The 13017-nt window shown below is 41.6% G+C and overlaps 1 protein-coding gene across 5 annotated transcripts in view; it reads right to left on the reverse strand.

The window, feature by feature from the left end:
* The window catches only part of SEPTIN7 (septin 7), a 149942-nt gene that overhangs the window by 67806 nt on the left and 69119 nt on the right, over nt 1-13017 (reverse strand). For all 5 annotated transcript variants that reach the window (XM_040353229.1, XM_040353230.1, XM_040353225.1 and 2 more), the window contains exon 4: nt 6728-6834. In XM_040353229.1, the coding sequence (XP_040209163.1) occupies nt 6728-6834 (107 nt within the window). The remainder of the gene's footprint in view (nt 1-6727; nt 6835-13017) is intronic.

Genomic DNA, 13017 nt, shown 5'->3' on the forward strand with positions numbered 1-13017 from the left:
GGTGGGATCGGCAGTAAAGCACCGCTCAATTTAGTGGCGCTGTGCCGCCGTTTTGCAGAGGTTTTCGGCCGCTAGTGGGGTGCTTTTAACCACCGCGCTTTGCTGGTGGTTCAGCCGCGCTGCCCATTCATTTCATTCCTTCACCGCTCCAAAGATGCTGCTTGCAGGAGTTTTTTTTTTTTTTTTTTTTCCCTTTAACCACCTGCCAGCACATGGACTCAGTGTGAAAGCCCTCTGGCTTTCACACGGAGACTGCAGGGGGGGAGTTTTTCAGGTGCTATTTTTAGCCCGGTTCATACTCAGTCACTATGGGGGAGATTTACTAAAACTGTTGCACTCAGAATCTGGTGCAGCTGTGCATGGTAGCGAATCAGCTTCTAACTTCAGCTTATTAAAGGGTCACTAAAGGAAAAAAAATTTTTAGCTGAAATGACTGTTTACAGGACATAGAGACATAATAGTTAACTGATTCCTTTTAAAAATGATTAAACATAGATAAAAAAACAATCATATAATGTGCCTGCAGTGTAGTTTCGTTTTTGCTGTTGTTTCCTGGTTCTCTGATGTACAGAGAGCCACTAGAGGGCAGTCAGCCAATAGAGAGCAGTGATACTTTGTCTAAAACTCCTCAGCACCAATCCAGTTTCGTTTTACACACAGCTCCTTGATTAGTGACCACCGTGAGAAATCTCCCAGTACTGTGGTTATCAGGAAACAGGCAACCAGGAAGTGTCCAGAACAGAGAGGATTTACAGCAACATGAAAGCAAAAACGAACAATGAGGACATGAAACCAGGACTGCAGTAAGGTAAAGGAAGCTATTTAGCTAAAAAAAAAAATTCCTTTAGTGACCCTTTAAATTAAGCTTTGGCAATAAAACCTGGAAGCCGATTGGTTTCAATAAAGCGATGCACCAGAGTTTGCACGCACCAGTTTTAGTATATAAACTCCCTATGAGATTTGTTTTCTGTATTCTGCAAAATAAATGGTTGATCCTGCTGCTTTCCATCTCCACCCTCTGTTCATGTCCGCAATTCAGCTAGGAATTTTGCAGCTGTGGTGGCAAATCTGCACATGCTCAGTTTTCTGTGAGTTACTATACTAAGAATTTAATCCCCATCACATCTGAGCAGCCCATGCGACTATAGTCACACATGTGGGTGTATACACAGAGGTAAATGACAGCCCTCTTCCTCCATTCCTCGTCCATGCCCACTAACCAGCTAAAACACAATGAAGTTGGGATATTACATGTCGATTAAGAGGCTTCATCTCCCTCTTATCCCAAGACACAGGCTGGAGGGGTGTGACCAGTGGCGGCTGGTGCTCAAAATTTTGGGGGGGGGGGGGGGGAATAAATTATAGCCACTGTGCCCATCAATTGTCGCCACTGTGCCCTGCAATTGTTGCCACTGTGCCCCGCAATTGTCGCCACTGTGCCACAGCCGCTGGCTCTGATAGGCACTTCCACACAGCCAACCAGCTGCCGTTATTCAGATGGCCGGCGCTCAGCATCCGGCCATCTGAATGGTGGGCGGCAGCGGCGAAAATACATAGATTCATGCAATGCATGAATCTATGTATTTCAGTAGCTGTGCGAGAGCCAGAGGGGGCGGCGCTCCAGCACCCTCTATGGACGAACCACCACTAGGTGTGACTGTCAGAAATCCGGCCATTCATCAGGTTATTGCCCAAAAAATAAAAGAAGATTTGATTTCAAATATATGTATGACAATTTAAAATCATGTATTGATTTAACTCTGCATTCCAAAGGCGGTTTTTGTTTTTATGAGCATGTGACCAGCAGCAGAGGACTAGAAGCTTCTCCTGCTTAGGATTCCCTGCAGACAGACTGGGAAAGATCTGGGTCATGTGACAGCTGGTATATCAATTAGGAAACGGGTACTTAGATTGAATTTTTTTTAACAAAAAAAAACAGTGCCATCATCCGCATACAGAAATAGAAGGGACAATGTAAATTAAACAGGGTGTTTAGGATCATTTGAAGAACAAAAAAAAAAAAAAGCTGTAAGTTGCATAAAATTGTGACCCCAACTGCAATAGACTCTTATAAAGGGTTAAACAGTGACACTTGACCACAGTTAGGCTTCATGTACATGGGATGCTGTATAACCTCTCCTGGACGATTTAACTTGATGGTTAGAATCCAACGTTTAAAAACGTCCGTTCAGCTGCGTTTACATGCGCTTTAAAAGAAAAACATTTTTTTGGTAAAATTGAAAAACATCCAAAACGAAACACTTGCTGTGTTTAGCAGCGTTTACAGTTACAGGCATTTGCCGTTTCAAATGCCTCTATGCATTCCAAAAAAAATGCTTCTAAACTCAGCTGCCTAGAAACGACTATAAACAATCCTGTGTACATGTACTGGCAAGATAACAGTTCAGGGGCAGCTGAAAAAAATGCCAAACTGCGCCGAAATGTCAGTTTACCAGCCGTGTTGTACACTCCAAAAGCTGAACGCAGACTATAGAATAAAAGTTGCAAAGAAAATATGTTTTCATTGACAATATTTGAAACAGCTCACAAGACAAAAAATTGTAGACACCCTGGTTCTCTTCTATTTCCTATATTTTTTGTTTAGTATGGATTCAATGGTTTGATTTTAATACCTGTACAAATAATTGCTGCTTTACATCAGTGTAGTCCTTGTGCACATGTGAAACTTCCAGCTAATTTACTGAACGGAGCATTCCGTTTCCATACATGGTCAAACATGCAGTAAAACATCTGGAAATGATCCAAGAAAACATAACTGTAAAGCAGTGTCCTCCACGTTAAGACTTCCAACTGTATCCCATCATCCGCTTTAGCCAGAATTCCCCAGAGGCTCATGGAAAACAAATTAGCCTGAGTCTTGGAATTCCAAACTTTTCTCAGCAATCCCACTCCAAATGGCTGTTTTCCCATGCACTCCCCAAGGCAGGTCATTTCCATCCATTTGAAATGTCTATTTGCATCTCCAAACACACACCACTTAAAGAGGGAAGCAATGACCGGACAGGAATAAAGTATCAGTAAAACAAACATATGTTTGTACATGCAATGTAAGGCATGCATGCTTCACAAAGGGTGGTGCCACAGCATCTGAACTCAACATACTTTCATAGTAGTTCTGGAAAATAGACACGCACACAGAGAGACAGGGGCATTGTCAAATAGCATTATGCCCATGTGAGCTTAGAAATTCTATAAACACAGAACCACATAAACCAGGACTTACAAGAAATGTTAACATAGTCCTGCATACAGTAGTAACTGGAGCAAACCGTTAAAACACATATGTGAGCTATATTACCTTCAAAGCAAAGCACCCCTAACAGCTAGCAGAACAGCTTGGGAACTCACTTTCCTATAATGCTGTTAAGGCAACGCAACTAAATATATATTAAAAAAAAGAAGATTTAACTAGACATAATGTAACTGAATGTATATCAAAGTCACAATCTTTTTGAGGGGGATTTTTCCTATAATGATTTAGATTTGATCTCATTTCTTTTGTACTGAATGTTTACTAAAAAATAAATAAAAAAAAGCCAATACAACTGCCAGTGACCACCAGCAGTGCATGTCTTGCTTTCTAAAGAACATCAGAATTGAGAGATACTGGATACAGATTGTTTTTTGAGTCTCAAGTATTTACACCTCTGATGAAGGGGGCAGTTTGTTGCCCCAGAAATTTGTAGATTTATTTTTGTTGCTGTTAAACTGAACTTTTAAACCTTGTTTGTGTTTGATTACATAGGAATCCCAGCGCCTCAAATCTTTATGGACTTTGAAAGAGGATACATCAACCCCAGGATTCAAATGCAGAATCCGCGTCTGGGGTTGGAAAGTTTAATGTTTTTCAGTGGAGGATGTCAGCAACGGCGGTCGCCGATTGGCTGTTACAGGCCCACTGGTTGGCTGCCGACTTCCTAAACTAAAAAAAGAAAAAAAAAGTCAGCAGCGAGCAAGCGGGTGAACGAGCGAGCGGGCGGGCAGGCAGACAGAAAATCGGCCTATTTTTCATAATAATCGGCCGATGCGGATATCTTCAAAAGGCAAAACATCAGCCGATATATCGGTCGACCTCTAATACACACACACATAAATATATTTTAGCAGACACCCTTGGGAATAAAGTGGTGGTCATCGCAACAACTTTTCATCTCACACGGTATTTGCACAATAAATATTCAAACGCCTTTTTTGGGGGGAAAAAAATACGGTTTCATGAAGTAAAAAACAAAACAGTAAAGTTAGCCCAATTTTTTTTTGTATAATGTGAAAAATTATGTTACATCGAGTAAATAGATACTCAACATGTCATGCTTTAAAATCGCGCCAAACTTCGGTACTTAAAATTCTCCATAGGCGTAGCTTTAAAACATTTTTTTTTTTTTTTTACAGGTTACCAGTTTAGAGTTAGAGAGGAGGTATAGTGCTATAATTGTTGCACATGCTCCAACGCACGCGGCAATACCTTACATGTGTGGTTTGAACACCATTTACATATGTGGGCGGGACTTACGTGTGATCGCTTCTGAGCGCAAGCTACCGGGGACAGGGGCGTTGTAATTTTTATTTAATTTTTTTATTTTTACATTTTTCTTTTTTGATCACTTTTATTCCTATTACAAGGAATGTAAACATCTCTTGTAATAGGCATTGTTAGTGACAGGTCCTCTTTATGGATAGATGCGGGGTCAATAAGACTCCACATCTCTCCTCCAGGCAGGAAAAATTCACCGATCTGATGCCGACAGCCACGATCGTGGCTTTGTTTACTTCTGGGTACCCAGGTGTGATGTCATAACGTTGCGCCCGGGCCTCTGACGGTCATAGAAATCTCTATGGTCCTCATCCGTCACCGGCCGATTCGTTATCCGGGCCCCCGATGGCACGGGAGAGCCCGGAGGGCAGCCTATAACGATCAAGCGGCGGAACTGCCGCTATGATCGTTCTTATGGTGCGCAGAATCACCGGCAGAAAAGGATACCTGAATGATGCCAGTAGCTGCAGGCATCATTCAGATATCCCCCCTAAAGTCCAGGATGTCATATGACATCCAGCGGTAGGGAAGTGGTTACTAAACCTCCCTTTAATAACAAGTCTAATACTTAACCAAAGACTGGCGCACACTATTAGATTTTTTTCCCCCATTCAACCCAGTGGGCGGAATGAAAAAAAAATTATTTAGCGCTCAGATCTTGTACCAACAATCTAATGTTAGTACAGTCGCCATCCCGCCATAATACATTGGTCAGCACTCTCAGCCACTGCTGAACATTCGGTCAGCTTCTGTCGGACCAGCTGCCATACACGGGCTGAATGTCAGCCGGTTTCTATTGAACCGGGCGATACCGTCTGATATTCAGCCTGTGTAGACCCTTAAGGCTAAGAGAAAACAATGGAACAGCACAGTCTGAAAACAAAATCAATACTTGTATGTGGAGTCTGAGGTACTATTGCAGAAGATTACTTACAATTACTACCAAGTGTAACTTAAGTTCCCCGTTTGTCTGCAGGGATCAAACACACCATGAGATTGGCCAAATAAAAGTCGATGCAGGAACACAGTTCATCCTGTTATAGTGAAGGTGGAAGCGTGTAACAATTCTATTTCCTACTAATGTAGGTCAAGGACAAAGTGTCCCTGAGGTGAACACATGCATAGTTATGTAACTGAAGCTAATTTTGTTCATAATATGCTTAATGCATTAGGAGTACGTTAAAGTGAAACTAGAACTGTTAAAGGTTTATTAACTGAAGTTTTATACATTTTCAATCATAATGACAAAATCTTTTTTTTTTTATTATTATATTACAGGGCACATCTATCACACCGTTTGCCAAGCTATATGTTGAACTTCCTAATAAAGCCCAGAACTGCCTGTCCGTTTTCTAGAAAAATCCCTTAAAGAAATGCCATACTGGCCGAGACACAGAACCTGACAATATTGCATGGGGGGGGTTAACCTGGCTGTACCTGGTTTTAGAAACAAAGATAAGCAACGCAAGCTTGAATATTCCTCTCGATTTCCCCAACACACCTACTTGGCACACTTGTGTTGCCATGCTGCTGAAAAAACTCTACATGTCCGAATTTTGGTCTGTTGTGATGCATTGGGCAGCCCATTCTCCAAAAGCAACCCACATTAACATGTGATCCAATACAAGCATATTTAATGTGAAGCTCCACCCAAAAGGGGAAGTCCTGCTTTAAGGCCTCCGCCCCTGCTCTCGTTTGTGAAATAGCTTTTTTTTTTGGAGGGGGAGGGGTAGCCGGTACCCGATTTTTACCCACTTCTGCTCCGACCGCTTAGGCAATCAGAATCTAAAGTTCTCCTTCCTGCCGTCTTTTAGGACATACGACAGGTCCCAGAAGACTGCGGGACCATTCGCTGTGCGCAGTGATCACTCGGCTATGGAGCCACAAGCTGTCACAACTGGGTGCCCATAGTAAAGATGCCAGCGACAGAGGGCACAGGTTGAAAACAGCTGGGCTGAGCAGTGTGCTGGATCCGGGGACAGGCGCGTGATGGTTTATTAAGAGTCAGCAGCTTCAGTGTTTTTTTTTTTTTACATAGGGATGGAGGGTATTCAATGTAAACAAACGGCTAAAGCTCCAGGAAGGGCATTCCTATATATAGGCTTCAAATCGAAATTCTACTAACAGCTCATGGCTTTCTCCATGACTATAGGTACACTTGAACAAACTCACCTGAACAGTCTTTTTAATTCTGTGTGATGGACCAGGATAATCCGGAGCATATAAATCCGTTAAGAAGAGTGAATTTATGAGAGTTGATTTTCCCAGACCAGATTCACCTATGACAAACACATAAAATAACAACATGTTAAAAGTTTAAACTTTTTCCCGCTTGTGATAAACATGAAAGTAACAGAAATGATCATAAATGACCTTAAATCATAAAAGAGGGCATCAACATTTTTTTCTTTTAAAAAGGCATATAGCTCTTGTGACCATACTTCTCTTCTGGGTCACAGGAGTGCACTTAGATCTGCATTCTTGTGACCCAGATTCAGCCAACAGTGAGCTAAAGCCCGCTATGGGCGGACGTCACAGAGCTGCTCCAGGCTCCATATGGGGTCCCAATTTTAATGTTGGAATCCACCCAGATAACCGAGGGGCAGCTGGGCACAGAGAATCTGAGCCAGCCGCTCCAGTCCCCTGCACAGCCTGGCACTCCAGTGAGTGCCAGAGGGGCAAAACAGAAAGCTGGTGGCTGACAGTCATCACTCTCTGCTCAGAGAAGATCAAGAACCATGTGATCAGTGGCCATTTGATCTTTCAGTTTTCTCAGAGTCTGTATGGGACAGGCGATTATGAAGGTTACATTTTTTGTAATCCTGCACTTCGCCTTTAACATGCACTTTTAATGTGCTCTTTATGTATTGTTGCAATACCTAGAAGAATGCAACTGTGTATTAATTGTACAATTACAACACAATCATTTTCAAATACATAACTCATGTAAAACAAACTGTAGAAATAGAAAAAAAATTATATATAAAAAAATAAAAGACGGTGATAATAGGATAGAAATATTGCCAATAGAGAGGAATCTGATCAATATGCATTCTCAAACAGTAGCCAACGTGAGCACATCTCAAAATTGAAAACAGAATCAATACCTACTAGTCTTAAAAGATCATAACTATTTGCCAATTACTGATGCTTAGTCACTTGGAAATGTATTTTGCAGAAAGTAATGAAATATCTAAAACCCTCCCACTGATGTGTATTGCGCTGCTAAAAGTAGGCTGGTTGTTTTATTGGCCATGCACATGGCCAAGAATGATATCAATTCGATTTTTAGCAAACACTTTTAGATATGCATAGGAATAAATCACCTTAACCACTTCAATACCGCGTCATTCTGGCACTTCTCTCCTAAATGCAAAATAATTGCTTCAGAGTGCGTGTGCCAGTGATGTCATTGGCTGATGCTACATGAAATATCTCTCTCCTAAACTGTGCTTGTTTGGAGATATTATTTTTACCTACAGGTAAGCTTTATTATAAGCTTACCTGTAGGAGGAGAAAAAAAAAAAAAAAATAATTGTACCAGCTACGGCTTATCTACCACCAAAAAAGAAAAAAAATAGTAATAATAATAATAATAATAATAATAATAATACTTACACTTATATAGCGCCAATTACAGTGTTGCCGCTGTGTCTAAGCGCTGATAATGGTTGTCATTATTACCCAACTCAGTGGAAAAATATCTTATGGTTATTTTGGCATTAGCAACAAATATTAAACTACTCCAGGTGCCACAACATCATTTCCAATTGGAAAACAATTCTGGTATTTCATATATGGGTGGATGCTGGTGGCTTGCATCATTTATCAGCTTATCAAATTTTAAGCCAGCCATTGACCTGGCCAAGATTTAAACTAGGGTTGTCCCGATACCACTTTTTTAGGACCGAGTACAAGTACCGATACTTTTTTTCATGTACTCGCCGATACTGATTACCGATACTAAATTCAGCCTTGTCCCTAAATGCAGCCATGTCCCTAAATGCAGCCATGTCCCTAAATGCAGCCATGTCCCTAAATGCTGCCTTGTGTCCCCCTAAGAGAAAGCCAAGTCCCTCCCCCCCCCCCCCGCCGCTGCTGACATCTAGTTGATCAGCGCTGGGGGAACATAACAGCTTTCATTTGAATAGCTGTGTGTTCCCCGCCGTGCCTCATGTATAGACACTCCCCCTTGCCCGGGCACTTTGATAGACAGATCACCCGTCCAATCCTGGGACGGGTGATCTGTCTATCAAAGTTTCTGGGCAAGGGGGAGTGTCTATACATGAGGCGCGGCGGGGAACACACAGCTATTCAAATGAAAGCTGTTGTGTTCCCCAAGCGCAAATTAACTAGATGTCGGCAGAGGCGGTGGGGGGGACTTGGCTTTCTCTTAGGGGACTAGGCGGCAGCAGCTCTCCTCTATACGAGGACTGCTCTGCTCCGCTCTCTGCCCCCTCTCCACCAGCTCTCGGGGGGGGGGGGGGGAAGTATCGGGTCAGGCATCGGGAGCATTTGCGCGAGTACAAGTACTCGCACAAATGCTCAGTATCGGTCCCGATACTAGTATCGGTATCGGGACAACCCTAATTTAAACCATGAATGGGAAGGCTGAATGTACCAAGTTGATTGACTGATCAACTTGGGTACAATCACCCTGCCGGATTTTGCCTGTGATTATAGCTAGCAATAATCACTGAAATACATTTGCCATTTATGGGCTGCTTTAGTGTCCCAAACACATTGCCTGCTGGGCAACACATTCAAAATTCCTCAACATTCATTAGTACAACCTGTTCAGATACATCACTGTTCTGTTGTACACGGTTGCAAAAAAACAAAAACAAAAAAAAACAAAAAACGCAAACTATTATGTTTTCCCATGAAAAACAAAGAAATCATCATTTGGCCATGCTAACAGCTTTAGGAAGATTTTGATTTAATTGGGATCGGTTCCTCAGACCAAGCCTAAATGACTACTCCAAAGATATTCTAAAAACAAAAAAAACTGGCATCAAAGCTGACTGCATAACACATAGTATCACTGGTTTACTATATTACTACTAAATTCATTAAACATGTAGCCATGGAGACCTTCCCCTTAGTCTTTCTAAACTATGCCAAGCTTTGCTTCATCCAAAGGCCTGTGAATAAAGTAGGAACAGCAGTAGCAATTAAGAAATATAAAGGCACATTACAGCACTAGTGTGCTTACTGAATTGCTTTACAATAGTGCAATTTAAAATGTAACTGGGACATTTAAGAGCCATGCCAAACCAGAGCCTTTTTCAAGAATAAAAAAACAGCAGCATTTTATTTGGAGTCCAAAAGTTTCCTTTCATTACATTTCTGTACGACAGGTTATTGGCAAGTGTCTGAGAAAAAGACATCCTTGAAATATTTATCTCCATAAGAACTATTCAACCACATCCGCCATTGACAGTGCTGCAAAACACATTCTGGGAGCCAATGTTGAGGACTGCTTGTATTCGGTTGCTAAGGTGGGGGCACAGTAAGAATGCCAAGCATAAGAACAGTTAAGATGCATTAAAGTGTGAAAATCATTTCTATAATATTGGAGTCTAGTCAACAAAACACACAAAATTTCATGAAATGCTTTATTTTTAGCAGGTTGCAGGATCTGTAGAAAACCTATAAGGCCCCTTTCAACTGATTTAGTATAGTTTGACCACACAGCTGGTCTACGGATTTTGTGCGTTTTACTATCGACTTCTATCATCTCCTGCGGTTTTGGTGCACTTTCTGAAAGTGCAAAACTCCTGCACCGCATTAGTGTGAAACGAGCCCAAGTCTATACAAATTTTGACCAAGTTAAAAATATGAATACTCCATTCGAAAAACATTTTAAATTAGGTTATTAAGCCAAGGCAGACCTCCAAAAAAGAAGAAATACCAGTTCAGTAAGCTTCTAACAATGCCATACCCAATGGGTTTCTAACCACTTCGAGCCGGTTCACACAGGGGCGACTCGTCGGGCGACTTGGTGGCCCGACAAGTCACGCTCCGCTCTGTACTATGGAACAGTTCTTAAAGGTGCAACTCAAGTCGCTCAGACTTAGAAAAAGGTTCCTGTACTACTTTGGGACAACTTCAGGGCGACTTGCATTGACTTCAATACAGAAGTCATTTTGCAAGTCGCCTCTGAAGTCGTGGGCAGGTCGCCTTGCCGAGTCGCGCTGCCCCCAGTGTGAATCGAGCCCATTTTTCAAACTTCTTGTTTACAAGTTAAAATATATTTTTTTTTTTTCTAGAAAATTACTTGGAACCCCAAAACACACACATTATATATAAATAATAAAATAGTGGTCATTACAATACTTTGGCACACCGTATTTGTGCCGCGATCTGGCAAGCGCACTTTTTGCGGGAAAAAATATGGGGTGAGATAAGTGGTACATATCAATTTTAGGCTGCATTATAGTGCAACAGCAGCCCATCAAAAATGAAGTCTTAAAGTAGTGCATAGTAGGATTGTGGCATAAAAGTGATAAAGTGTAAATGGACTTTTATCTCAAAAGCCAAAACTTGAGTAGCTTAGATTTAAACTGTTATCAGAATATATGTTTTTCTGCTGTAAGATTTCCCCATAATTCTGTTCCACTGTGACCACTCAAATTTTTGGATTTTCAATCCTGGCAACAATGGTCACTTGGATACATAGACGGAGAATCTCCCTAGCAGGGACAGCGAAAGCAACAGAAACTCGGCAGGATTGCTAAACCTTTTTTTGGATACATCTTAAAAGGGTAACATCCTATATATCTCGGTACAGTTCAAATGTATGGAAGTGAATATTGAGGCTTTGCCAATTCTGTTTACTTTTGTACAATTATTGAACTTAAAAAAAAAAACACATTTGGGGTGTCCCGAGTGGGGTGGCTAATCCCGGCACCATCCCATGGTAGCAATAACAATTGCACAGATGTGTTGTGGTTTTTCATTGTGCCCAAGCAAGCATATACATCTCTGTACAGTTCAAATGTATGGAAGTGAATACCAAGGATGCGGTCTCAATTCTGTTTGCTTGTTATTGCAAATTCAATGCAATATGGCAACCTGGAGACTTTCTGTATACCATTAGTGTAAAGAACGCATGCAGAAGTGTATTTTCCTACTTGTGTGATTGGTTCACAGCAATGGACCAATGTAACTATGTATATGACAAACAGAACTTCAAGTCAAATGCTTGCCAGACTGCAGACAGTATTCGGATGCCTTTTCCCCATCAAGAGTGACACAGATGGGATAACCTGTACCTGCTGCTCCATGAAGGGATCAGTCTATGAGCTTATATCCACCTTTTATTTGGGGAATGTATGACCATAGGGGTGTTAAGGCATGAGGTGTGGTGACGGCTGAACACAGGATACAGAACGTGTGGAAACATATTGATTAATTGTAACTTCACGTAAGATTGAACTACATGATAATTTGGATGTTCACTGACTAAGACTTTTCCTTGTTGGAATTTTAGCGCCGTTAATGCTGGAATTCTTTTCAGTATATATTTTTATGTATACAACATATTTAGCTGATGCCACTGGAAGCTGGAAATCATTGAATGGACACCACTAATTTAGCCATCTCCACTTGCTTCCAAGTCTCATGCAGAATGGCTACTCTCCTGCAATGTGAACACAGGAGGTTGGCCAATCGGCACAGAGCAGTTCAGAAAATGCTTTGCATTCTGAGTGAATTCATAGTATTTTCTGATTGGTTTAGGTGGCAAGGCATGATGGTGACATCACACTCTCCACCTTATCCAATCAGAGAAAGCCTGAAGTATGTAGTGGCTGGACACTGTACAGATATACTGATATGTGCTCATTACAGCATTGAGCAGATTAAACAAGCACACTGAATTTCAGGCAGAACAGATATCTTTCTATACTTCTGTTTTTAAAGGGATAAAACATGGGGAAGCATTCATGTATTCCGGGGATGTGTTTTTTTATGTATTAAATAGTTATATTTAAAATAACATAAATGGTATACACATTGCAAAGAATTCCCTGTTTGACCATTCTTCCAGAAGCGCATTTGTGAGGTCAGGCACTGATGTGGACGAGAAGGCCTGGCTTGCAGTCTCCATTCATTCATCCCAAAGGTGTTGAGGTCAGGACTCTGTACAGGCCAGTCAAGTTTCTCCACCCCAAACTCGCTCATCCATGTCTTCATGTACCTTGTTTGAGCACTGGTGCGCAGTCGTGTTGGAACCGGAAGGGGCCGTCCCCCAAACTCTTCCCACAAAGTTGGGAGCATGAAATTAATTGTCCAAAAGGTCTTGGTATGCTGAAGACTTCGAGTTCCCTTCACTGGAACTAAGGGGCCAAGACCAACCCCTGAAAAACCACCCCACACCATAAGCCACCCCGCCACCAAATGATTTGGACCAGTGTACAGAGCAAGGTCCATAAAGACATGGATGTGAGTTTGGGGTG

Source organism: Rana temporaria, chromosome 5 (assembly GCF_905171775.1).
Source record: "Rana temporaria chromosome 5, aRanTem1.1, whole genome shotgun sequence".
Classification (NCBI taxonomy): domain Eukaryota; kingdom Metazoa; phylum Chordata; class Amphibia; order Anura; family Ranidae; genus Rana; species Rana temporaria.